Below are 27,229 nucleotides of genomic sequence, written 5' to 3'. Positions count from 1 at the left end.
CTGTTCCAGTGCCTCACCACCATCGTAGTGAAGAATTCCTTCTGTATATCTAACCTATATTTCCCCGTTCCGTTTGAACCCATTACTACTTGTTCTATGACTACAGCTCCCCTCTCCAGCTTCCCTGTAGCCTTCTCAGACACTGGAAAGTGCTATACGGTCTCCCACCGTTCTCTTCTCCACGCTGGACCTGCCCAACTTTTTTTTTCCCCAAAGCCCGGAGCCCCCGCACGCTCATCCGCTGAGCCCCGGGGACATCCCGTGGCGCGAAGCGGAACTGCAGCGGCACCGGCGGGCGGGGACCGAGGGGGGTGTGACCCCTGTGGCCACCGCGACGGGGCAGTGGTAGTCGCGGGCGACTCGGGGACAGCGGGGACTCGCCCGAGCCGCGGCACCCCCGGGTGGGCTGCGGGTCACCCATCCAGGCTCGGACCGCGGCGGGCCCTGCTTAGCTTCGCAACGCGGACCACGGCGCCGCCGGGCGCGCGCAGGCGCGGCGGGCGTACGGCGGCCGGGAGGGCGCAGGCGCGGGGCCCGCTCCGCCGCCCGCCGCGTAAACAAGGGCCCGGCGGGGATGCGGCGGGGCCGGGGCGGTCGCGGGTGAGCGGTGCAGCCTTCCCGGAGGGCTCTCCTCGTCCTTTCCCCCCCCGCCGGACGGGGGCGGCGAGGGCCGTCCCGCCATGAACTTGGCCGGGCAGAGCGGCGACGCCGGCAGCGGCCATCTGCTGTTCGCCAACTTCAACCAGGACAACACGTAAGGGGCGGCGTGAGGGGGCCTCGGGCTGGGGAGGGGGAACGTGAGCGGGGCCCTGGGGAGGCCTGGCCGCTGCGGGGGGGAGGGGGGGGGGGGCGTGGTGGGGTCCCCCCGGGGCCACCTCTTCCCCTGTGCCGCCGGGGCCGCCCCTTCCCGGGGGTTCGGGCCGGCAGCGGGGCCGGGGTCCCCCACGGGGAGGGCGGTGGGAGCGGCCCCCTGTGCCCCGAGGGGTGCGGGGACGGGCCGCTCCCCGCAGCAGCAGCAGCGGGCACTGGGGTGGCTGCAGCGGGTTGTTGCCTCCTCCCTGCCCCCGTTCGCTGCCCATGGGGAGCTGCTCCTGCTCCTGCTCCTACTTGGGAGGCATCGCCCGCTGTCCCGTTGGAAAAGGGTGGGAAGGAGAGCTCTTGCTGCTCCTTGGTGATATGGCTTCGTGCCAGGCCCTCCTAAGACCTGGACAGGTCTTCCAGGAGGTGTAAAGACTTCATCATCCTCTTCACACCGATCTTTTTATCCAGCTGCGTTATTTTCACCTGCTGTGTTGAAGCAGCGTACCTGAGGCTTGAAGGTGTTTTTATGAGCCTTATGCTGCTTTTGGTTTTGATTTTGAAAAAACAGGCCTTCCTCTGGTCCTTGAGATTTATTTAGGCTTCAGATGGTTCGAGCTGCATGTCTTGCAAATTACTTAATCGTTTGCAGCATGTTTAGATTAATTAGTGTGTATTAGTTTTTATGTGGGGTATTAAAAAGCAGTATCTTTAATTTAAGAACCCCCTATTAGTTGGGATTGGAGCACTAAAGATCATTTGAAGAAGCATTTGACTGTCTGAAATACTTGAGAGATGAAGCTGGGGGGTAATAACCGAAAGAACTTGTACATGAGAAAGGAGGAGTTTTGATTTAGGAAGTGAGTAAGAGGAAATGATCTCAGGTTGGCATCACAGAGCGTGATCCACGTGTGTGGTGGAGGGTTTTTCTTTTAACAACTCGTTCTCTTCATGAGCAAAAATACCTCGTCCTCACGAGGGAGATCTGTGACTGTCCCCAGCATGTCCTGTAGCATATGGGAATTGTGAAGGTGAGAAGGTTGTTTCTGGTGACTGCCAGGATTTAGGAGGGTCACATCACAGCAGGAGACACTCTGTTTGCTTTTGTAGGTTTTGTTGGGGGTGAGGAGATGAGCCAGTGGAGCTGGATAGACTTGAGACGAGAGGCTTTAGCAGTAAATAAGTTATGGTAAATGATGGAGGGGGGAAGCAGTAGCCTTCTGTGTGTTTATAAGTAAATCATTATCCGTGTATTGATTCGAGTCAAAGACTTTTGCAACTACTTTTCACATTTGTTCACTGAGCACCATACATATGTCCTTGTGCATATAAAACCTGCCCAGGTTTTGCTCAGATACCATTCATTTTTTACCTATTACTGGAAAAAAGAAACAAGTCATCATTTGCCGCCTCTTTCTTTAACAGTTTATAAAGGCATTATATAAGTTTTTGAAGTTCAGCTGTGCAGTCCCACATGGAGATCTAAAGGTGGTAGTAATTCTCCTCAAAGCACCTCCCCATTTTCAGTTGCACCTTAGCTTTGTGGAGAGCTGTGTGTACTTAAAGATTGCTGAGTTGTGACCAAAAAACCCATTTACTTTGGATGAGAGCTGCAGGCTTGACTTGAGAACAAACCAAACCAAGACAGAAGTAAAAAGAAACAAATGCAACAAACTTATCTAAGTTTTCTTTGGCTTGTACACCGTTACATCTTTCTTCAAGGAAGAGTAAAGCTGATTCCTTTTTAACTTTGAGTTTATGGGGAGAAAAAAAGGACAACTGGCTAATGATTTCTTTCCTCAACTGTATGTGTTACTGGACTACTTTTCCCATTTCATCTTCTTAAATAACCAAAAAGTGTTCTTCAATTTCTATGCTATAGCTGATTTTTTTTTTTATTCAGCATTCTAATGTCCACTGTGTGAATAAATTACTTTTTTAAAAAAATATTATTTATATATAAATCACCTTGAGATTACCTGATGAGAATTTTGGTGCTGCATCTTTTGTGTGATCCAGACCTGGCCCATAGATCTTTGCAATTCCAAGTCTTGGGCTACTGGATCTTTTGTGTCATTTTTTAATATTTATACATTTCAGATATTCGTTACAGAAACTACAGAAGTATGAAAAGGCTCCTGTTCAATTTTTTGTCTCAAAATTCTGTGAATAATTTAAAAAGCCACTTACTTTGAGACAAATGAAGTGGTTGATGATGTGGAATAATCTCTTACTAATAGCGTCTCAAAGAAATCTCTCCAAGAAAAGTAGTAAGTATAAAAGAAGTTTTGCAGATGTCTTTGTGAGCAGCCTCTTAGTGAAACACTTGTCTGATGTGGTAAGTGGCCCAAATAACCAAGTTGCATTCAAGTTCCTAAACTGAGTAAAATTTAGTGGTTGGGTGCATTCTTTAAACTGAAGTTTATTACATTTTTTTTTTCTTCTTTTTTCCTGCTCACGGTCTCTCCTGGTTTCATGTTTGAATAGAGAAACAAGAAGCCAGCTCTCTGGGTTTGTAGTATCCTGTTCTATGTATCTAGGAGATGACAGTTCACCAGGTGAGAAGAGCTGAAAAGAACTTCTTAGGAGTGACTTACACTTTGCCATGCCAGGCCTCAGAAAGCTCACCTATTTCAACTTTTACAGGTAACTGGAGCCCTTCTCCAGACAGGCAAGGTAAACAAATGCATATTCTTTCAGGCAGTATATGAAAGACAAGCTTTGTTTATGTCTGCCCAGTCAGTAGAGCTACATCATGCTTAAAGGTGCTTCAGTAATTAGAAAAATTGCTGACAGACAGAACTGGAAAATAAATGACATGGGCATGTTGTTATTGCATTTAAAGCTTTTACCTTCACCTTAACAAGGTGCCAGTTCCACTCAGGCTTAAATGTGTCTTGCTTACCTACACAGCAGAGCCAGTGGCCTGGTGTTAGGAGAAGATGGTGCTGGTAAAAATAAGGATCAAGCCAACTTTTCCTTGGTTTTATGAAGAGTTGGTGATTAGTTACTCTCTCGTGTATGAAGATGAGCTTCATGGTGGCTCTTAATCTTGGGAAATGGGGTTGCTGGTAGTCGGAAGAATGTTGTCACCGTAAAAGTTGCTGTTGCTTTTCCCAGTCGTTGCAGTCCCTGGTGACTGAAGCAGATCTCCTCTACCCTGCTCTTAGTTGCTTGTTTTTCCCAGACTTAACTTTTTTGAAATGCTCGTTCACAGATGCTGTAAGTAGTGACATTGTCTCTTGGAACAGTATCTACGTTATTGCAAGTGTTGTCTTGCCTGTTTATTCCACATTGCCCTAAGCTTTATTTACATGACAGTTTAGAATTATTGGCTGGGACTGGAACTCTGCCTGAAAACACTCCACCTATAATGCAGCAGAAGCGGTTGGTTTGTGGCTTCTCTTTGATATAATGTTTTCATTAAGTAAAAACACGGAGAGGGGTATTTTCAGGAGATGTTGATGTGCTTGTTTTGGACCTGGCCCTTTTCCCCAGTGAATCAATCATTGCACAACTCAGCATGACTGGCATTCCCTGATTGAGAGGCACAAGCTCCAGCTTCCAGATCAAAGTGGAGTAACCCGTCACAATTCGGGTGTCCCAGCCAAACCATGCAGTGGAAGCTTGTGGGTGATCTCAGTGCTGGGTAGGTTTTAGCAGTTGGAAATCTTTAACAATGGATACTTGGGAAGAAAAACCCGAGTGCTCTTTGTATTGCTCCTGGGAGAACTACTAAAACTGAGCACAGATACGTTAATGAAAAATTAAACACCTCACAAACTCACAGAAGCTTTAAAACTCATAAAGGAAATGCTAATGGTTAGAAGTTTGTAACTTTTTAAGCTAAGGATAACTTCAAGATCTCACCTTGCATGTATCTAAGAGGTAGAACTTTCAGTCTTTAAATTGTTACACAGATATTGCCAGAGAAGTACCTTTGGAAGTACAGTGGTTCAATTTACAGATTCAATTTACAAACACACACACACACTCCCCCCAAAAACACCAACCAGCAACCACCCCAAAGAACCTGCTTGTGAAATAATGCAGGTGGACAGACTGTAGAGAAGTTTTAGTCACCTTTTTTTAAAATAAGTAATTGTGTGACAGCATTTGGAAACAAAGCAGTCACTACAGTTTTGAAAACAGAGTCCTGATGAAAGGCGAAAGGAAACCTTGTTTGGACTTCTAAGGAAAACACTGGCGTGTGCCTTAATTTCCAGGGACTTCTTAGGCCGTGCCTTCATTTGTGTGTGGAGTTGCAAGTGACAGGTATCAGTCCAAGTATTAATTCTGCCCTTTATTTCCCAAATAAATCAGTTTCATTCTACATTTTGGGCAAATGCTTATAGCTCAAAATATGTCCAGCGTGCTTCGTGCACCAGAAGCTGTATTCAAATTCCCTTGCCCTGTGGTGTTTGGATCTCTGTAGTAAACTGCTTGTGGTGGGAGGAACAAGGGTTAGGTGCCGAGAATTCACTCCTCTGCCTTTGTCTCTCCTAGGTTCAGGTGTCCTTCACCCGTGATCCTTGAGGACAGGAGAGCTCTGTATTCCAAGGAGGCTTTAAAGCTAAACACACACCCCAAAAAAAAGGAAGGCGAGAGCGGTCACGTAGCTCCCACGCTCAGGCAGGATAGCTGAGAGAGACAACCGTATGTTGTGTTCCTTGCTGTGGTTGCAGTGGGCACAGCAGCTCAGGGGGGCTGGCCAGAGGAGCTGTTCCTCAGCTCCTGACCATTTGGATGGGGATTTGGCCCAAGAGCAGAGATATTTACTTGGATTGTGGACTTTGTGTTGTCCCAGCCTAACGCTGCGTGTTAAGGGATGAGCAGGCATGGTCTGCTTTTGCTGTAGCAGATTTTAAGTTTGGGGGCTTTCTTTTAATATAAAAATAATGGGAAAATCTGTGGTTTGTCAGAGTGTTGCTGACAAAAACATTGAATGTGTGAATTTCTGTATCTCACTTTTGTCCAAAATAATGACCTTTAATATTAAGACATATCCATAAGACACTACAGCTTTGCTTTCAGCAGGCATTTGGGAGGGGTGGAATAAAGCAAAGTACATTTCCTTAGTAATTCCTTAGCAATTCTTATGCCATTTCATTGATTTTTCTTTTATTACATTCCCCTTCTTCATCATAAGCCTTTGTTCACGAAATGTTTTGTCTGTGGAAATTTACATTGGTTTTGGAATGAGGTGGAACATTAGTATAATGAGACTGTATCATAATGTAAGTAGGTTTAATTAAACAGTTATTTAAAGCAGTAATGACTTTTGGAGTCATGTTTATGCTGCAGCTGCAATTGATTTTAATCTTTGAGAGAGCTGCCCTTAGTAGAATCTTCCTGATTAATGTAGAATATTTCTGATTAATAGTTAAGGTCCTCTGCGATATGGAAAGGGAAAAACTGGTTTTCTTCCTTCTGTATGTATATTAAAGAAGCAAAAGAAAACCTGTAGCGTTCTAATCCATCTGAAACAACTTGCTTCTAAAGAGTCAGAGAGATTGAAGCAGCTGATATCCCACTTTAGGTGAGTGCACTTAGAGTGGATGTCAGCATCTTCAAATGAGTGTGTGAAATATCTCACAGCACTGTTCTCTTGTGAGGCTATTTTTAATTATTTATGACAGTCACTCTTGAAAATACTATCAAGATTTATGTAGTCTTGGATCAGACTGCAGTATTATCTCTGGAAAAAGTGGGTAAACACAGTTCCATAAATCATGGCTGTATTGATAATTTTGTACTGAAGAGACAACCTTAATGATGAAATAGCTCAAAGTCTGCAGTCTAAGGTGTGTAATAGAGGCTACACATAATAGAGCTAAAAAAACCACATGTGCAGCACAATATTAGAAGAAAAAAAGGCGATTTTGGGGAATATTTATTTTCAATTTCAGGCTCATCAGCTTTTGAAAATCGGTGATAATAAAGCGTAACACCCGCATTGTAAAAGGAGCTTCTGATAACTACAGCAGCTTCATGCTGGCCACTGTCTATCTGAACAAGAGCTGAATGGCTTATTGATCATATTTCTTCCCCATACGGTTGCACATTTTTTGGGAGGTGAGGTAATTCTGGCTGGATGCTCGTTTTGTGGATTTGGCCATTTAGATGGTTATCGGGTATCTTAAGGGCTTAAGTGTAATATCAGTGCGGGGGAAGATGGGGGATTTAAACCATTATGATTATGCTGGTATAACTCAGCCTAGTGGGTTCTTATTACATATAAAAAGCCTTTTTCCAGTAGTTTCATAAGAAGTAATTTGAGAGTACATTAAAAAAAACCACCCCAGTGAAACAAACCCTCCAAAAGCAAGAATGCTGTTCTAGAAGAAAAAGGGGCTATTTTGCAGTTACGCTTGGATTCTGCAATGGGTTTAATTACACTGACTTGAACTGCTCTGTGTAAACAAATGATTTGTGGCTTCATCACCTTGATCCTGATAGAAGTAACAAAAAGCAGATGCCGTGGATGGAAAGGTCTGTCCTGTGCTTCTTCACTTGGGCTTCTACTGATGATGATTTTTATCATCATTTTTGCCATTGTGGCTCATTTAAATGAGGTATAGGTAGTTGTAGGACTAGAAAAATGGGCTTCCTCACTGATTTCAGTGATACTGTCAGCAAAACAGTGATTCAGCAATATTCTGTATTTAAAGCTGTAAGTACAATACAGGAATACAGTTCTGCCTAGTAATACACTCACAAATAGCTGCTGTGTGGAATTCTCTGGGAAGAAATCATCCTGTGTCTTTTGTGGATCGTTTATATTGCAAAGAGTCTTGTGACTCCATTTATTTTTAACTCAGTGGAGTGCTTGTTTACCTTTGCAAAGTGACAGTTTTAATGTCATTCTTTGTTAAACTTTCTTCTGAGGGAAGCCATAAATGATCTAAGAGAGGCTGATTCATTGCTTTGTTTTACCAAATTAAGAGTTTCACTTTTTTTTCCACAGAATGTGGGTTTTTCATTGAGTTGTACAAAAGCAGTAGAGCAAAAACATTTCAGTGTTTCTGGCCTCTAATCAGATAGAGTCTGCTGAACATACTGACTCCGTCTGAAGTAAGATTAAATTCAGTATTTCTTAGGTGACTTGGAGGAGCAGCAACAAAATTTTGTTTTATGGTTGCTCTCTATCTCTAAGCCTAATACGCTTTTTTAATATCTTGGTTATTGAATCTGGGGACTTCTGCCTGCCTACATGGTGCATATTTTAATTTGAAAGCTTAAACCTTCTCAAATATAATTTCTTAACCAGTTTGTGCCAGTTGTATTTTTTTTCTAGAAGAGAAGGTCATACCATCGTACAGAATTCGATTTTATAGCTTGAGATCTTAATTTCAGAGGGTAAGCTGCTGGAGGAACAATTTCTAATCTTCTGGGTATGTTGAAGTTTAAAAAGGGCTCACTTTGGAGCCAGGAGTAGAAAATAGAGGAAGAACATGAAATCTAGGAATCTGCATTGTATTCCTAAGGCAGAATTAATTGTTAGTGCATGTGAATTGTTGAGAATCATCTTGCTGAGTTCAGAAGGGCGTTATTGGCAGGCTGACTGGCAGGGCTGGCTTTGAGCCTTGTATTGAATGACTTGCCACAATTTGGCATATTGAAATGTGTTTTATCGGAATTTAATTAGTTTTTTTCTCCTCGTGTCCTGGCAGCAAGAAATATATGAACTATAAGCATACTAATGCACTTCTGTACAGCTGTATTGGCTGTTAATTTTCTTAATCTGTGGCATAAAATCGTCCTCCACATTGGGAGGGGAAACAAGAATGAGCCATTGTCTGCTGCCTTGGTGTGTAAAGACCTGCAAGACAAGCTAAAGGTTTTTCTGGCTTAAAATTTAAGACCTGTCTTTTGACTCTAACTGGAAAAGCAATTAACTGCTCTGTGAGCTAAGTGTGAAAATTGAGTAATGGAGGAAAGAAGGGTTTGTAGTCAGTTTTTTTAGTGTTCTGCTATTGTTAAAATCTGTTTAACATCAGTGACTAGCATTTCTAAGAGGGCGCCTCTGATCAAAGATTCGGTGTGAGTATTTGTAAGACTGAGACCGAACAATGGAGGTGCCAGAACATCATCACATAAAGCCAGAGAAAATTAGAGTTGGCAGTCTTTAATTACTTTTTTTTTTTGATATAAAAACTCTTTGGGGATGGTCGGGGACAGTTACACTGTAAAGAACAAAAAATCCCCAGATGGCCCAGTTTGAAAGGTCTTGGAGGTCACCTCTAATGATGAGGCAATGATGTAATTGGTTTGCATTACATTATTCAAGTCATCATCTTTCCTCCACACTAAGGCTTTTAGGCTGTGTGGAGAAACCAGTGGTGAGAATTGGGCCGTCGGCTCACATTGGGCTGTGACCTCTCATTCCATTAAATGTGCAGCAGAATTCCACACCTGAATTCTGTAGTTCTGAATTTCTGTAATTCTGAAGCTGTTTGGCCTTTTCAGAGTTGAGGAAGCTGTCTGTGTCTGTCGTGGCTTCTTTGGAAAAGCTTTTTATCATTTTTCTTACTGAGCTAACCCAGCTGGAGGTTAGAACAGGGTAAGAATCTGTCCAAGGGTAATCACAGCTGATGTAGTTTGTGTTCCTGACTGGCTTGTTTCTTTTGCAGATCCCTTGCAGTTGGCAGTAAATCAGGCTACAAATTCTTCTCTCTTTCTTCTGTGGACAAATTAGAGCAGATCTATGAATGCAGTGAGTATCTCCTTTTTTTCTTCTTTTTTTTAATGCCCTCAGTTGGCTTAATGTGGGAAGAGTAAGACATGTTTCATTTTTTCACAGATTGTTTGGAATTGATGTAAGAGGAACCTTAGGTGTAAATATCACACAAATACAAAACGATTGCTGGGCAGGGTAAAACTGTATATTAGTGTTCTGTATTTAAATGTAGCTGGGATGTTGTGAAATTTGGTAGTGGCTGTGAGAACTCTGCTTTTCTAATCTTATGTCCAGGTTGTGTAGCAGCTGGGCATAAAAATAATAATTTACTCCTGTGAGAGAGTGTGTCTTTGGGGTCTTTATACTGGCTGTTGGGGCAGGCAAGCACTAATATACCTTTGTCAAATAAGAAAACCTTAATTATATATATATTTTTTTTATCCTAATGTTTGCTGTTAGAAAAATATTTTTTGATATGATAGCTGCAGGTTTGCTCATACAGAAGGGTGAATAATTCAGATTCCTGAAACTTCTCAATACTGGTCACAGTTGAGTAGGATATGAGATGACATGGATGGAGGCCTGAGAGAGAAGTGGTATCCCCTGTTTTGCCAGCAGGTCATAGACTTCCCTTTTTTGAGGTGCTAATAAGTAAACTATGAATGCTATGTGTGAGTATCCTCGCTTTCTTGTAAACTCCATGTGAGCAGGTGGTACCAATAACTATGATGTCAGCATTTATAGTGAGATCTCATGACAGAGTTGTCCTCAGACTCCATTCCCAAAGTGACCTGACCCTGTGGCATCTGAAGTTTGGAAATGGTGTGTGACTCAGATCACCTATTACTGCAGCGACAGCCTGGTTCTGTACACAGTCAATGGAGAGAAGTAATTGTGAGGTTCAAATTAGGCACCTGTGGTCAGGTTAAGTTGTGCTGCAGCTACATCTTCCTATTTGAGTCATGGTCTGGTTTTACTGGTTAATGAGTGGCTTGAATTCCATTTTCTGCTGTTGAGTTTAGGTACCTGACCTCTGTAGTATGTCAGGCACTTACAGTATCTGGCCTGATACCACCCCAGGAGACTCAGTGAAGATGACTCCTGTTACACAAGACACTGAATAAATACACCGAGAGGTCAACTGCACTTTGCAGGACTGCATCTTCTAGGTAGTCCTTGAAAGAAAAAGTACAGATTGGGTAAATTGATAAAGCAGCTGGAATTGGAATTTAGACCTGCTGATTCCAGTCCTCGGACTGTTCTGAGATGCCTGTGTTGATTTAACCTCTTTCATATTGTAAGTTTTCTGAGTGTTAAGTCCATAAAAAGAGAGCACAGAGTGTAAGGTAACATTTAGTAGAATCATGGAATGGTTTGGGTTGGAAGGGACAGTAAAAATCATCCAGTCCCATCCCCTGCCATGGACACCTTCCACTACCCAGGTTACTCCAAGCCCCATCCAGTCTGACCTTGAACACTTCCAGGGATGGAACATTCTCTGGGCAAGCTGTGCCAGGGCCTCACCACCCTCACAGGGAAGAATTTCTTCCTTATATCTAAGCTAAATTTCCCCTCTTTCAATTTGAACCCATTATTCCTTGTCTATCACAGGAAATGTGATACAGAAAATGTAATGTCTCGGCCTCTGTAAGCCAGCCAGCCTTTGCTCAAAGCACATCTAAATATTTGGAGATCTTAATTTTTTATATGAGTTAAATAATTTTTAGTCTTGGATTTGCAACCCATGCCTGTTAAAACTTGATATGGGGGTGGAGGGCTTCCTGTGTACTGGGTACCTCCTTTCCGAAAGGAAAGGTATCTTGAGGCCTCCCAGACACGTGCCTCCTGCTCCCCAGTTTAGTTTAAGTGGCTCTAAAGACTTTGAGTTGTTTTGAGTGAGCACTGTTAAGGACTCCCCCCTCTCCTCTGAAAGATTGATCTGCCAGCTCTTGTGTAGGTGTTTAAACTAAACTACAGAATATGCCCCAGCTGTCTTGTGTTTGAGAGAACCACTGAAAATATGGAAGATTTGGCTGCTCCCGTCACTGACTTCTCCTGTGACTGTACAAATCTCCTGCCTCCCTGCGCAGTTGATCCCCCTGTAAAAACAAGCATTAGATTGAAGGGTGATTTAAGGCTTAATGAATCCTTCTAACATGCTTCATGTTCTTGGATTAAAAATGGAATAAAGGCACAGCTGATCATAATCTAGCTGGCTCTAACCAGCTCTTGTCTGTGATGCTACATGCTTGTGTTTATGAAACTAATCTTGTTATGTATTTGCTTGTTCTCCCCTCGCTGCTGGTACTTAATTTGTTTTGCAGTTCTTTTCGTTCTTGCAGTGTTTTGAATCTGAGTTTCTGGCAATGCTTAGTCGTGTAGTGTAAAGGAGATAATACTAATAGAAAAAAAAAAAACTGTGAGTAACAGCATTGCTATAGGGCTTTAGTGCTGCTAAACATATGATTAATTCAGGTCAACTGAACATAGGATGGGCAGTATAGCCTGGTACTCACTGTACGGTGCTGTTGGGAAGCATAAATTACTTGGCAGCTGTGAAGAGATTTTATCTCTTCTTCCTGTTAGAGGAAGACAAAGGACCAGAGGTGCATCCTGTATTTTTAAAGTGAATGTAATTAAAAGCCCATCACAAAGCCTTTCTCTAAAAGTAACTATCTGTATTATAGTCTTTTATGGTGAGACTGAAGGATTATCAATACCTTTGAAGCATTTTGCTTGTTGAAAATTTTTTCTTCTGCCTGACTGCTTAGTTCTTGATAGTGCTCTTCCCTGTGTGCCTTCCCTGCTGCCCACCCTTCCCATCAGTGCAGCAGAGGACAGCATGTTTTCCAGCTGAATCTCTGATGCTGTTCCTCTTCTGAAATACCAGTTCTCGTGGCTGGGAGAGTGACAAATCCCAGAAGCTGTGTCGGAACACAGTTGTCCCTGAATGGGGAAAGAAGCTGTGCTTGTCTGGGAGCAGGGAGCAGTCAGGCTGTGGGTTTGGGGGTCTCTGTGTGCTGGTCTCCTGACTCTTGTAAAAGGATGTCATCGTTTTGAAGGACTCCAGGCTCAGATGGAAAGCTGATATAACCCATCCCCTAAAATATTTGAGAGCCTTTTATGTAACTAGTCTGATTCAAGGAGCACGGACCTCCGCATTTCAAAGTCTCTGCATGCATTTATTGAAGCAGATTTTTGTGTTTCTTTTCATGTGTTTTGTGTGGTATCAAGAAAATGGAGAACAATTCCTTGAAAACAAAGTCATTACTAAAATGCATTATCCCTATTGCATGAGAAAATTGAATTTTCAAAGCCTCTGTGAGCTGTTTTGTCTTCTCTGGAAAAATACCATATTAAATACAAGATGTAGATAAAAGTCAATTATGTTGCATAGAGTACTGAAAATACGTAGTATAAACCTGCTCCTTTTCCATAAGGAGGCTGTTTCTCTCAAAAGAATGTAGAACATTAAATATTTTGTGTTCTTTTTCTTGAAATAACTGCCCAGAAAAAGCACTTTGAAAGCAGACATACCACACAGTGATGGCAGCATCGTATGCTGAGAATGCTTAACAGAACCTTTTTCATGGAATTTCTGTCACTGGTTATGAGAACAGTGCAAGTTAATTATTTAATGTATCTCTTGGGCAAAACAGAAGCTTTTGGAAACAAACTCATTTGTTTTTCTTGTTTGTTTGTTTGTTTTTTTTACTGGCAGTTTTATGGTTTGGAATGTGTTAACCATTGAGCTAATCCAGAGACTGACTCCTGAAAAATTTGTTTTGATGGATCAAGGCCAAAGACTCATCACTTGTCTTGATTCGGTTCTGTAATGAAAGGGCAGGTGTAGCTGGTGGCTCTGAAAGAGCTGCAGAGCGTGGTAAAACTCTCTCCAGCTTTTCTCTGCTGCCAAAACTGTGTCCACTGTGTACCTGGAGCTTTTGGAGAGGAGTTTCAGGGAATGGGAGAGGGAAGCACAGATGCCAAAGTAACTGGTGTGGTGGGACCTGGACTCCTGCCAGGTCACTCCGGTGCTGTGCTGTAAACAAATGCCCTGAAGGTGCTTCATTGCCAGAGATCCTGGACTCTGCTCCCTCCTGCTGTCTCCCCCACATTTGGAATAGGAACTTGTATTCCTCCTTTGCCTCCAGTGCTTCCACAGTAGAACTCTTGGCAAATCTGACACTGTTTTATGGCTCTGCATAAATGCTGGGCTTCAGTGATTCCTGCAACAAACCACTTTTGGGAACTGTCAGGTAAAAGGTGGTATGTGTGAAAATACTAATTTGGTGGCTGCTGCAGTGTTGTAGTGAGTTAGTTTACAGCTTCTTTGAGTACAATAACCTTTCCTTCTTCGTGGAGAGGTGTGTGGAAATGCCAAGGTTTTTGGTTGTTGAAAACCCTTCATGCGTAGTATAGGTCTAAAAACAAAACAAAAAACACACCACAAAAAAAAAAGGCCCAAAAATTACTTTCCTAGGTTTCTACAGTGATAAAAGAAGACTGTAAAATTCTATCATTTGACAGTTTGCCGGTTTTTGTATCTTTGGGATTTTCTTCTATTGGATTCTGGGCATGGGGGAGTAGATACTCTGTTCTGAAGTGTAAGCTTGTGTGACACCTCGGGCTGGGGGGAGGAAATCTTTGAAAATCAGCACTCACTGTGTACATTTTCTGCTTTAAAAACCTGCCCTGCGTCCCACCTTGACTCTGAGCTGTTGTGGCAGAATGTTTGTGCTGTTAGACCATATTTACACAGACTGAATCTATGATTCTGTGATTTTCTTAGACAGTATTTCCTGTTGATGTGCATCATTCTTCCTCCCTGAAATCTCCCTCTGTGTTTTTCCCTCGTTCCTGTGATTCCTCAGCTGACACAGAAGACGTGTGCATTGTGGAGAGGCTCTTCTCCAGTAGCCTGGTGGCCATAGTCAGCCTTAAAGCTCCACGCAAGCTGAAAGTTTGTCACTTTAAGAAGGGGACAGAGATTTGCAACTACAGTTACTCCAACACCATCTTGGCTGTCAAACTCAACAGACAGGTGAGTAGTAATTTTTGCCTGGCTGAAAACCTGGAAAAGAGGTTGTGGATCTTATTCTGGCACTTCCTCTGCTGATTGATGTCTCTTCCTTTGGTGACACAATTGCCATTTGAAATGTACTTATCCTTTTCCAACTGTTGCTTCTATGTGGCATCTCAGTACTCGTATTTAATTAAGTATTTTTGGTTCTTTGTTTATCTATTTACTCAGGGAAATGCCCTGAGTAAGCTGGGCATGCTTTGAGTGGGAGGTTGGACTAGAGACCTCCTAAGGTCTCTCCCAGTGTGGATCATCCTGTGATCTTTAATGTGAGAGTGTGTGAGACTGACAATTTCTGTTCGGGCCTGAACATTGTTATCTACTAACTTCTTATGTTTTTAAATAGTGTTTGCTATATCATTTTCAAAAAAAAATAACATTTTAAATGTATCACTCAACTGGTGAAATTGTTAAGTAAAGTACCTGGAAGTGTAGTTTGCTGTATTACTAAACCATCAGTAGGCTCTGCAGCAAATACAGGCTTCTCTGTCTTCAGCCAGCTCATTCAAAGTAGAGAGTATGGCATCCGAAGCAAAATAATTTTCTTAATGTCTGTCCTTGCCCCCAAAAACTGAGTGTGGGAGGATGGGATTCCTGTTTAAAATCACAAGTGGCTAATTTGATTTCTGAGGTAGTGTTAAGTAACATCTTGTTAGTCATCCAGATGATGTCAGCATTTTGTCCTTTTTCCCTTTTCTAGAGGCTGATAGTATGTCTGGAAGAGTCTCTTTATATACACAACATACGAGACATGAAGGTATTACATACAATCAGGGAGACACCTCCCAATCCTGCAGGTATGTTGGTAGAATCCAGCATAACTTAAAAGTGCTGTCAGTGTATGATCTTCCCCACAGGGAACTGTATTGTTGTTAATTCCACTTTCAAACAAAAGTAACAATTAAACACATGAGTGTTGTCTTAAAGCCTACACATTTGATCCAGGAGAGGTTTTTGAGAAAAAATAGCAGACTCTGCCTTAAACTGCATCTTCCCAGCATTTTGGTCTCCTAGAGTGGATGTGTTGAAATGTTAAAAAGAAATAGTAGGGATAAAAACTGGATCTTGACAGCACTTGGTGTAGTTAAAGGCCTTGTCAGGTTAATGCTTTAGGAATCGTGGCAGACATGGGAAATTCTACTGTTTAATCAGTTATTTTAGCTCTATTGGTATTCTTCCCTTTCTATTTTATATTAAATTTTAACTTATGCTAAATAGTTGAATATGTTGCAGGTTGACTCTGACATTACTGGTCCTTGTTCTGTTTCTGTTGATAATTTGAGTTATCTTTGTGACACTGAAATGCAGAATCAGAAAGTTTCGCTGCTTAAATCTTGGAATTTGCCTCTTTCTAATTCTGTTTTCTCCATCCCTTCTAGGGTTGTGTGCTTTATCAATAAACAATGATAATTGCTACCTGGCCTACCCAGGAAGTGCAACTATTGGAGAAGTACAAGTCTTTGACACCATCAATCTGGTAAGGATCTTTGAATGCTGTTTCCATTTCTAAAGATGCAGGTTTTGGAAATTACTTAATTTGCTCAGAGAGGAATTACTGGACACTTAGGTTTCTGTGCATCAGAGTGCAGTCTCTCTTACAGCCAGGCTTCTCAGAACGTCAGCAAAGAAAATACAGGTGCTCGTATTAGATTTAATGAGTAGAATTGGGCAAATGGGTGGAATAAAGTAAAGTAATTTCTATTTGAATTGTCTTCCTGCTGCTTATACTCTCAACACATGTGCTTCACTGATGGTTTTATGTACTTAGCAGTTACTGAAACAAATATTGAAGCTGTTGTCTATAAACTAAGACCCATATTTGCCTTGAATGTGCTTAAATATGCAGTCTTAAACTGCACATGTGTAGCTTTTTAACGTGTACTGTGCTAAGGCTCTATTTATTGATTCACTACAGAGAGCTGCTAATATGATCCCAGCTCATGATAGTCCCTTGGCTGCTTTGGCATTTGATGCCAGTGGTACTAAACTTGCCACTGCCTCAGAAAAGGTAAGAGGGCTTTTGATTGACTTCCCAACAGTGATAAAAATCAAATCTGTCTCTAAGAATTTTAAGAAAGTTTAAATGTGCACAGTTCCATGTGCAAGTGCCAAAAAAGAAGGCTTAGTTACAATGGAAAATCTAAGTTAAGGACTGTTAATGATATTTGACACAATTTCCATGCTGTGAAATATTGGATAATAAGGTTATTTAAATTAAACATTTTAATCTGGCTGTAATTAGGGCAATCCTCGAAGTCTTTCTGCCTTTAATGCAGAAGACTTATTAGAAATTAGCTGTCTTGTTTTGATGCTGTCTCCCTAATGAAAACAAGACAGTTAAAGTCAGAATAGAGAGAAGTGCCTTGCTAGTCTTTGGCATGTGATGACAAATCGTTCATGTAATATGTATAAATTAGAGAGTCTGAAGCCTCTGCTCTTTGAGTAATAAGCTTAGACTATAAAGGTGTAGTTGATTGCATCTGATAAAGGCATAAAGGCATCCAAGTGACTGCATTCTGGTACTTGTCTAGTGTGGTCGTTTTCATGATCAAATATGATAAGAAGGGCTGGTTTTGATGCACAGCTTGTTCTCTACATTAGTAGCTCCCACCTCTTGTTTCAGTACTCTTCAAACACATCCTACAAACAAGCTCCATAAATATTTCATGCAGTATCTGGGGTGCATCATGGCAATAAGTTAACAGCAAAGTGGTTTGCTGCTTCCAGTTGTACTCTGCTCACTAGAGCTAATACACAATGAATCAACTTGAAATGAAAAATGATTTATTTATTTTTTCTTTACAGGGGACAGTAATAAGAGTGTTTTCCATTCCAGAGGGACAGAAACTCTTTGAATTCCGAAGGGGAGTGAAGAGGTAAAGTTCAACTGGGCTAATTACCTGAAGCTCGTTCCTTATGGTTGAGTTCCAGTGTGTTCTGCAATTGAGCTGGCATCCTGATTTTTTTTGCCTCTTTTCATCTTCATTCATCCTTGCATCTGTGCTTATAACAGTTTCAGCTTGAATGTCTTCCAATTTCATTCCTTTGGACTTGACTATTCTGCAAATCAATCCTGTCAGAATTGTACTCCCTCTTGCCTTTTAAAAATTTATTGGTGAGGGAACTTGTTTAAAGTGGGTCACCTTTTGTAGGATATATTGTATTCTTGTGGCAATTGGAGGCAGTACATCTAATATTCTCGCTCTCCTCTAAGTCCTTCTAGTGCTGTGGTCATTAATAGCCATGGTGAAATGGTACTGTGGTTTGTGGTAGTAGTAACTCTGTAGTTCTACTGTACTTTATACAGGGGTAAGACTGAGTTCAGATTGACGCATAGCAGATATGGAGATCAATTCATAACAGAGTTGAACATCATTAATTAATCTTATGCTTGAATAGCTTCAAGAAGTCAGGGAATTCACAATGTTTGCTGTGGAAGTTTTGGGGATTTTTTCATATTTGAAAAATAGTGGTGACTGTGAAATGTGCTTAATTAAACCAAATATTTTGGCTTTATTGTTTTTCTTCTCTTTGTTTTTTTTTTCCCCAGGTGTGTGAGCATCTGTTCGTTGGCCTTCAGCATGGATGGCATGTTTCTGTCTGCATCCAGTAACACAGAGACAGTGCATATCTTCAAACTTGAGACTGTGAAAGAAAAGTAGGTTTCAGATGTACCTTAGATTTTTGAAGGAAAAGGCTTTAAAATTGATTATTCTCAATAGGATGAGTTCTCCAAAGTCTGGACAGACTCTTTTGAACACTTCTGTAAAGTAAAGGGCATAAGAAGTCACTTATGAATCAGCAACTGCAGCTGAGCTGTGTACTGTTCTCCCACTGAGTAGAAAAGGTGTTTCTGCCAAAGAGAACTTGGCCATCCTTGACAGGAATATGGAGCAGTTTTGACATTTTCAGTTACATTTGTTTCACCTCCTCTGAAATCCATATGAGAAGAACTATCTCATCATTGCCTTCCAGCTGCATATAGGGCTTTAAAAGGCACCAAGTTGTAAAATGTTCCTATTTATGATTTTAGAGGACAGTCTTACTGCATTTCTGTGGGAGTCGTTGGAGACAATGATATGCTTAGTGATAAACAGATTAATAAAATCTTGAAGCGTAGCACTTTCAGTGGATTCTGCTCTTGTATAATGAATGTTATGAAATGCAGTCTTCTATGCAGAAGTATCAGTTTACAATCAAACATGCTTAAATAACAGGCTGAGGGTATTGTAGGACACATTATGCCCTGTAGCATCAATTGTGTTATAGTTCTCAAGAGTGTCAGTTATTTCTGAAGAGAAACAAATAGCTGCTTGATATCCTTTAAAAATAAAATGTTTCAAAGTGTTCACGCACTTTTCTCTCTAAGGTGAAGGCAAAGTCAGTCACTTTTCTCTTCTGACTTGTAGACCTCAGGAAGAGCCTACCACCTGGACGGGTTACTTTGGAAAAGTGCTGATGGCCTCAACAAGCTACCTGCCCTCTCAAGTAACAGAGATGTTCAACCAGGGTAGAGCCTTTGCTACGGTCCGTCTGCCCTTCTGTGGGCACAAAAACATCTGTGCACTTGCCACGTGAGTACTGGAAAGGAACCTGCACTCCCCACCCTGCTTGCTGGGTTTGGGCTCTGGAGAGGCTGACACTGTAAAACATAACCCCGTCTGCAGCAGAGCAGTGGGTCACCCGTAGTCATGGCAAAGCCTCTTCTAGTGTAAGAGCAACGTGTCAGAGCTAACACCTCGCAGTCCTGTGAGGGGAGGAGGAAAAGGCAAAATGTTTGGATGGGAATAGCCCAATTTCCAAGTTTTGTTTAAAGATGTCTTTTAATTTTGAAAGAAGAATGTTGAGAACAGACCCATGGGCTTTTATGGCATTTGCTTCCGTTAGTGCTATGGGGAGTGATACTGTGTGTTGTTAGCAAATTGCAAAATTAGGCAATCCAGCCTAACCATTAAAGAAGCCTTTGAAAGCAAGTTCATATAATTCTTGTCTCTAAAACAGCATAGCATTCATTAAAGTTAATTTTTAGGACTAAATCTAATCTTTTATGCTGTCTTCCTCAAAGGCAGGTCCCATTTGGCACAGCTACCAAAGCAATAAGCGGAGCAGTAGTAAACTTATTTTGTGGGGGTTTTATAGTTTTTATGCTAAATTGACTTCATGTCTGTGCTCTCACTCCTCTGATCTCAAAGCACCCTTTAAGCAATAATTAAGCTTTGCAACGTTTCTGAAATAAGTAAATCCTTCCCGTTAGAATACTTGTCTTTGGAGTTGCACAAAGCTTGATAAGAGGATGGTAACTCCTGAATCTGTTTTAATGAGTTCTGTATAATTGCTTGATTACTGTGGCATCCTGTTAGCCCCAAAATGTGGTTGTGCAATAATTTTTTAATACACAGTTCTTTCCTGGGTGCTCTAACTGCTAACAGCATTCTCTGTCTAGGAGCAGGAGTGTGGAAAATAATGCCTTAAAAGCCATAGAATCATTTAGGTTGGAAGAAACCTCTAAGATGGAGTCCAACCATTAAATCATGGGAAGGGAGGAGAGTGTGCTTTCTTCTGTTCTTAGTAATAATCTTTTATTTAATAATCTGTTATTTATCTATTCTTATTAATCTCTCCCCTAAACCTGTCTAGAATCCAGAAGATCCCTCGTTTGTTGGTGGGAGCTGCCGATGGGTATCTCTACATGTACAACCTGGACCCCCAAGAAGGAGGCGAGTGCACACTAATGAAGCAGCACAAGTAAGTCCATGTTAGCTGAGGATTGTTGTATTTTATTTCTTCTCAAAATCCAGTTCATTCTTAGACTTTTCCAGAACAGAACTAAGTTTAACTTAGAACATCTCACTTCTTTAAACTAATCTTCCACCAGGCCTCTGACATGAATTAGTAACTTCAGAATCCCCCTGAGCCTTCCTTTCAAGTATCCACTACACTAAGCTCCACTTTACCATCAGAAACTTAACACTGTCTGAGTGCAGGGAGGGATCAATCGTTGTTTGCTCTGTGATCCTCTTTCCTCTTGGCAGTGTGAGTTGAGTTACTTAAACAAGAACTTGAAACGACTGACACCATCCTCTTCATCAATAAATGAAGTGGTTACAAACATGAGAAAGAGATGTTACTCTGACTTCACAGTGGGGAATCTGACTTATGAAATTATCCATATTCTTTCTCTGCTGGTGTCCTTACTAAAATTCCTTGCATATAGCTAATGTTCTGTAGCAGTACTGTAGAACACTGTGACAATGCACTGTGGTTTTCAATAAGGAAAAAGCTGGGGTAATATAATCAAATTATTTGATCAATCATAGAATTAAAGACAGTAATTCATTATGATAATTGAGATTTGCAGCTTTGGTCAGTCTGTAATAATGGCCAAAAATCATACATTTATCTGAACACTTTAAGACATGACCTCTGGTTTCACTTACAGATGAAGTGAAGCCTCCTAGAGGGAAGCCTTTATCAAGTTCTTAATCTCTGAAATGTTCTAATACTTTTTCTAGAGGGTTTTGTAATATCTGTATATGAAGCAGCCACTTCTGTGGTGGGCAGAGCTCAAGACAATCTATACTTGGAATGTGGGTTTTTTTAATCACACACTCTTGTTTTGAATCTTTTTCTTTCCTGGTATAAGCTACTAGGATTTAGATCCTGATGCCGTGTCAGAGGCAAGCAGAATGATGATGAGTCTTTAGGGTTAAATACAAAGTGTTGTCAGGTGCCTTCTTGCCAGGCCTCTGGAATGGAGGGACCAAGTTCCTCCTGTTGCATTTCTGTCTATGTTATTCTTGTACATCTGATATTTTCCCATAGCTGTCATATGAAGCTGCATTGTGCCCAGGGGGGTCAGCTCTCCAGATAACCTCTCTGTGCTTGGCAGGCTCGACGGCAGCATGGAGCCAGCCAACGAAATCCTCGAGTCTGCATCCCACGACCGGCCGCTGGTAGCGCAGACGTACAGTGCCGCTGTGACTAAAGGTACATATGTGCCTTCCTCACCCACAAGGCATGGTAAGGAGAAGGCTGGGAATGGGGCAGAGAGCACCTCTGCGTGTCGCTTCGTTCTAGATGGCTGCGTGAGCTGGTCCACGGCAGCACGGAGCTTTGCGTGACTGCGTGTGCGCTGTGGAGCATTGGTGAGCAGTAGGAGAAGAACCCTCGTGGTGTGCAGTAGCCTTCTGTAGATGGATCGCTTGTCTTTGCTACTTTCTGGGTAGAATTTCTTCTCGAGTTGTGGTTGTTTACTGTAGTGATAGTTTTAGTACTTGCCAGATGGTTCTTGAGATGCCCTAACCAGTTATTCCATACAGTTCTGCACCCAGACCTTGTGCAAAGCATCTGAATTATAGCCCCCCTCCCTTTTTTTTTTTTTTCAGCAAGGTTGATAAATGCTGCAATGTTCCTTTATGGGAACAGTAACCTTTTAGCCTGATTTGCTGCTCTGTTAAATTGAGAGGATGAGAACTTGTTTAATGCTGCAGCTCTCCAAGTCAGTGGAGCTTTTGCTGGCTCTGGCACTCAGGTTAGAGCCTCACTGCAGAGGAAGGACAGTCAGCACATATTGCATCTGTACTGCACCTGCAGCTGTAATGCATCTGTGGAGACTAAAAAACATCAGCCTGCCCAAAGCACCACTATTGCACACACACAGAGGAGCTTAATTTTGATCATGAATTTTTCTTGGCTTGGAGAAACACAGTCATAAAACAGAGTCATGATAAAAGCAAACATAGGGTGGCAGTGAAACTATTTCAAGTAATGCCTAGTACTTCAGCTCTACTCATTCACTCTGGATCCAAGCCTTAGTTTGCTGCTGATTCCCCAACTCCTTGTTCCTTTCTCTCCAGCCTATACAGATGACCTGGGTGCTGTGGGTGGAACTTGCCTGGAAGATGAAACCAGCTCACTTAGATTGGATGAAGACAGTGAGCATCCCCCCATGATCCTTCGGACAGACTAAACTTGGACCTGTGAACTCACTCCTGAAGCAGAGAACACTGGCTTGATGTTTCTTGAGGAACCTCGTGTTATGCTGCTATGAACTTTGACATGAGTTGGGAGAGAGGATGACAGACTCTTACAGTTTTAAGTCGTAGCTGTAGTTCTAATTCTATACAATTGGAAAAATATATGGTTTTCAATTCAGTGGCTTTTAATCTTGCTTATCTATTTTAGCTGTGTCTACTTTTTTTTTTTTGTTGCCAAAACCTGCTGTTTGTGCAGCCCTCAGAGCCTACTAGCTTTGCATGCGTTCATGTGCCAAGCAAGCATAGGAGGGGGAGAGAGAGAGAGAAGCCACTTTATAACAAACTCAAGTTTGTATTTTTTTTATATATGTACATAATATTTAGCCTATATAAAGAAGGAGTAGAGAAGTGGTTCTGGAAGCTGAGACTAGTTCTGCACTGACAAAGGTCCAAATGGTTCCTGTGCATGGGCTTGCAGGCATACCTAGTGACTGACATGCAACCTTTCAAATGCAATGGCCTGTTTTTTTGGGTTCTCCCTTCCCTTTCCTGGACCATTTTGTTAATTAAAATTCCTTCTGAATGTTGTGTATTTGTGGGACTGTTCTGTTTGTTGGGATGGAAAACTGGAAGCGTTTCCCTGCGTAAGGATATAGAATATGGAAAGTGCCTTTACAGGGAAGGAATTGCTGCAGGAAGAAAGCTAGAATGAGGGAAGAATTGTTAGAGAATCTTGTTTGTGCACCTTTAGTGCTTGGGTGTCTGTAGTAGTGGCTGATAAGCTTCTGGGTTTTTTAGAGAAGAATTGGAATGCACTTTCTTTCTCTCCTGTAGATTGTCCTATTTTCTTGGCAGAGTAGCAATAACCTTTTTTTATACTTTTTTACATTATCCAAAGCAAGGATTCTGTCAGGCTGGAGGGAAGTCCATGTAGAGTTTGGCAGCCCCACTCTATAAACAGCCTTAAGGTTTTCTGCTGGAAGGCATAGCTCTCAGTTCCTGCTTCTCCCCAGTCTGGGGCTGAGTGCACTGCTCTAACAGTGAAGGTTCATGATTTTTTTCAGGATACTGATGTAAATATAAATGATTTTGAAATATTAATTTTCTTCTGGGTTATCTTCTGCTGGATAACAATACTTTTCCTTCTGTTTTGGTTTTTTTTCCCATTTTCCCCTCTCATCAGAGTACCTATTGTGATACACTCAAGGACTGGTTGTCTCTTTGGCAATTTGGGAATAAATCCATAACTGCCCCAACTCTGGCTAGAGCTTTCCAAGGCTGAGCAGTGCTGCAAACTATTTTTAGGGTTGTAATGTGCCTTCTCTTAAGTCTTGGATAACAGTTAGTGAGCAAGTGATTAGCAGAGTACTTGGTGAGTGTTACTTTCCTTTGCCGAAATGAGCCTCCCTTGCCTTTTGTGTAGCAATGTAGGTTGCTTCCTTTCCCTCTACTGACTGCTTGCAAAGAAGTAAAAATAAAAACAGACAAGGAAATTGCAGATCTTGAAAGGAGGACAGAGGCTGAGTGCTCCAGCTACACGTGAGCTCCCTCCCACCAACAGGCAGTGATGTGCTTTTAGGACTTGGTACTATTGAGTCTTCTCTTGAGCAGTAGCAGGCAGTTTTGTCCCCAAAGCCTGTGTGGGCAGGTGGGCTTCCCTGCCTCTAAATTAGAGAAGAAGGTGGTAGCCCCTGCCAGGAGACCTCTCTGTCAGTGAGGCTGCTGTCAGTCCATGTAAGTGGAAGAGGTTTGTACACGACCGTGTGGGAGAGAAGGGATCAGTTGTGTTTATTCACTGAAACCCTGGACTGTCCTAAGTAGTTGGTTGGAGTGGCTTGTGGTGTCCCCTCCAGAACCCAGCACATTCACAGGAAACCCCTGAGTCATGCTGAAATCTTGCTTAGTCTCTCGACTTTTAGATCTGACTGATAACTCAATTCCATGGTCTGGAATTATTTATTTTCTTTCTTTTTTTACCGCAAGTGCTCTCAGCTTTGCTGTGGAGCTCTGAGCTGCAGAGTGAAATACAAATCTCAGATGTGAGCTCGGTGAGCTGTGGCAAACTGAACCACCCAGGAGCTGTCAGATGTCTGCTCATTCCAGACTAAAGCTGGTAACATTCCTGATAACATCCTTGGAGGCTTGGCCTGGACTCCACAAGCACAGTTAGCAGTAAACATGCACCAGCAACACAGGTCTGCTAAGCACACAAGTTTTACAACTCTGGAGTGTAACAAAGGCCATGTTACATAGTCAGATACACCCCTAAGTGTAATTACTAACTTCATTGCTAAAAATGGGTAAAATTTTACCCCCATCTTACCTTTCACACCTTATTTTCCACCGGTGAGTTTGAGGTCCCACGTTCACTGTGTTTGTGTCTTCCGTACGTTCCTGCTCCTGAGCCACACACTGTGGAATTGCTGTGCCCTACTCGGTTCACTCCTAAGTAGAAGCTGGAAGCCAGTTAAAGCATCTTTTTGTTGTTGTAACTGGGAAAATCTTTAGAGAGCAGAAGCATTAATATTCTGTGGTTAGTGACCAGCACAGAGCTAGTAGGGTGGAACAGGTGGTTTCTGGTCCCCACTGGCTGTGTTTTTGAGAGTGGTGGCAGTAGTTTGTCTTGAGTTCATTGCATGAGGATATAAACTTTTTCTCAGATAAAATATGACTAATATAACTTCTCTGTGATGGCCTTAGGCCCTCAGAAACCACCCTGTTGTGGTGTGCTACCAAAGTTAAAAGCCTTTCAGGTTGGGGGTTCATCCCAGTGACACAAAGATGTTTTTTTGGTTTTTATTTTTTAAGCATACCAGAAATGCTGTTTGCAGCTGCATCCTCACCTGAGTATGGAGCATGTGATTGCACTGTTGTTCTCTGTGGATCAGGAGGTGTCTAAACATTTCTCTTCTGGTGGTCTGACAGCCCAGGGTAAGCCAAGGAGGCTCTAGACCCGTGCTGTGACCATAGGCTTCTAGTTTAGGATATGGGAACTATGGCCCCTCTCAGGTTAGACTGACCTTCCTTGTAAGGACAGTGTTTGATCTGTATAGCCTGTCTTGAATCCCTTGATTCAAGCTGCACTTCTTGATAGCTTTTAACTCAGTGGAGGGTTGGGGCAGAGATAACTGGAACAACCAAAGCTGGGGAGGGGGGAACACTGAAAAACTTGCAATCCTAAACTCAGGTCTTAGCTTGCAGTGGGATCAGTTCCCAGTATGTACCATAGGGAAGGAGCTGTTTTCTCTTGATGTGCAAATAGGCAATGAGTGCAGGTACTCAGCTGCTGTCTCGACATCTGTCTGTTTACTCTGTATTTCAAGTTCTGAGGCAGAAAGCTTTTATCTGCTCCAGTCTCCTCTTATGTCGCTGTTTCCAAAATACAGGTGATAGATACAAATCTAGCAGTTAAAAGGCAGGGCCTGGCAGAGGAGGAGGAGGAAGTAGAAAGCATCAAGAGGTTAGTAAACGCTGTTTGTTCTGATGCCCTGTTCAGCGAGGCATTGGCACGAGTGCTCCCTCTGGGATCAGGTGTGTGCTTGTACCTTGCTGCTTCGGGTCCTGCACGGCGAGTTTGTTGGCTCTGTGTTTTGCTGAGTGGGGGGGTAGAGGTGGTGGCTTTTCAAGTCTGCCTGAATGCAAATAAATACCTGAGAAGACTTTTAATGCAGTGACAGGTGTCTGACCTGTGTGTAATAGTGAGAAGGGAGGAGTGAGCTGAGGAGCCACAGGCTGGGTGAGCGGGTTAACGCAGAGCCCTGAGCAGAGCACTCTTTGTTAACGTCCCATGCTGTGCTTTCTTGGCTCCAGTAATGGCATTAGCACCAAAGCAACATGCAGTAGGACAGTAGAATTTCTTTCCCTGGGGGTTGCTGAGCTGTTCAGTACCCCACTGGTGTGTGCAGATGCTCTGCTGCTGTTTGCAGAGCGACAGGAGTCTTTGTCCAAAGCATTGGTGTGGATTAATCACTGCAGAGGTTTGGGAAGTTTTTATTCTGTGCTCCAGCTGTCCTGGCTAACAGTCAGCTTTAGTTAACCTGTTAACATCTGAGAGCAAGGCCGAGTGTCTTCTCCACATGTGCAGAGCAGGCCTTTCTTTTTCTGGAATCTGCTACCCCGTGAAAGGCTTGCAATGAAGAAAGCATGGCTCTGACTGTAAATAAATCCTTTCAGATTCCAATTGTACAACAAAGGAATTCAGCAAATTCCTACTTTTCTAATCGTGACATGCCTTCATTTTAATGCTCTTCCAACTGGCACAACTCATCTCACACCACTTTGAAAATAACGGGCAAGAAGTTTTATCTCTGGCTTGCAAACAGCTGCCGTTGTGCTCGTTACAGGTGTCAGTGCTGTGGCTTTGGCCATGCGGCCGCAGGGACCTGCGCTGGCTCCCCTGCATGTGCCCGACTCGGGAGTGGGGAGTTCTTCCTGAACCTGTAGCTCTGGGTTTCTGTGGGGTGCTGACTCGGCCCTATGTCTACCTGGATCTATTTGCTCTTGCATTTGCTTCCTTACCTGGAGAAAACCCTGCATCCTGCAGTGCTCACTGACTGTTCGGTATCTGTGTCCATAAGTGGAAAAATCTGTCTTAACATTCCACCTCACCAAGTGTCTGGCTCTCACTGCTAGCCCGTCGCTCTTTGTAATTTTATAACTGCCTAAGAAATTAAATCTGTGTTGTGATAAGTA

General features: G+C 42.4%; 1 protein-coding gene across 2 annotated transcripts; it reads left to right on the top strand.

Annotated features, from left to right (window-relative positions):
• Nucleotides 1–528: 528 nt before the first annotated feature.
• Nucleotides 529–27,229, top strand: WIPI2 (WD repeat domain, phosphoinositide interacting 2). 2 transcript variants are annotated; one of them, XM_027713192.2, is made up of 12 exons: nt 529–754; nt 9,432–9,514; nt 14,353–14,522; nt 15,262–15,358; nt 15,941–16,038; nt 16,477–16,569; nt 17,367–17,437; nt 18,112–18,219; nt 18,971–19,135; nt 20,199–20,306; nt 21,451–21,581; nt 22,418–27,229. In XM_027713192.2, the coding sequence occupies exons 1-12, from the start codon at nt 681–683 to the stop codon at nt 22,528–22,530; spliced, it is 1,311 nt and encodes a 436-aa protein (XP_027568993.1). In that variant the 5' UTR covers nt 529–680; the 3' UTR covers nt 22,531–27,229. The 2 variants fall into 2 exon arrangements, with proteins under 2 accessions (XP_027568993.1, XP_027568994.1); XM_027713193.2 differs by having other exon boundaries at nt 531–754; nt 21,451–21,548.

This window comes from Pipra filicauda, unplaced genomic scaffold, assembly GCF_003945595.2.
Source record: "Pipra filicauda isolate LSUMZ 115617 unplaced genomic scaffold, ASM394559v2 scaffold226_size1812527_pilon, whole genome shotgun sequence".
Classification (NCBI taxonomy): Eukaryota; Metazoa; Chordata; class Aves; order Passeriformes; family Pipridae; genus Pipra; species Pipra filicauda.
This window is presented reverse-complemented; position numbering and strand designations above follow the sequence as displayed.

What these genes read in the sequence shown, in the direction of transcription:
- WIPI2 (XM_027713192.2), top strand. Translation starts at nt 681, where the DNA reads ATGAACTTGGCCGGGCAGAGCGGCGACGCCGGCAGCGGCCATCTGCTG. An exon ending in AACTTCAACCAGGACAACAC is followed by an intron (nt 755 to 9,431) that starts GTAAGGGGCGGC and finishes TTTCTTTTGCAG; the next exon opens with ATCCCTTGCAGTTGGCAGTA. An exon ending in TTGCCACTGCCTCAGAAAAG is followed by an intron (nt 16,570 to 17,366) that starts GTAAGAGGGCTT and finishes TTTTCTTTACAG; the next exon opens with GGGACAGTAATAAGAGTGTT.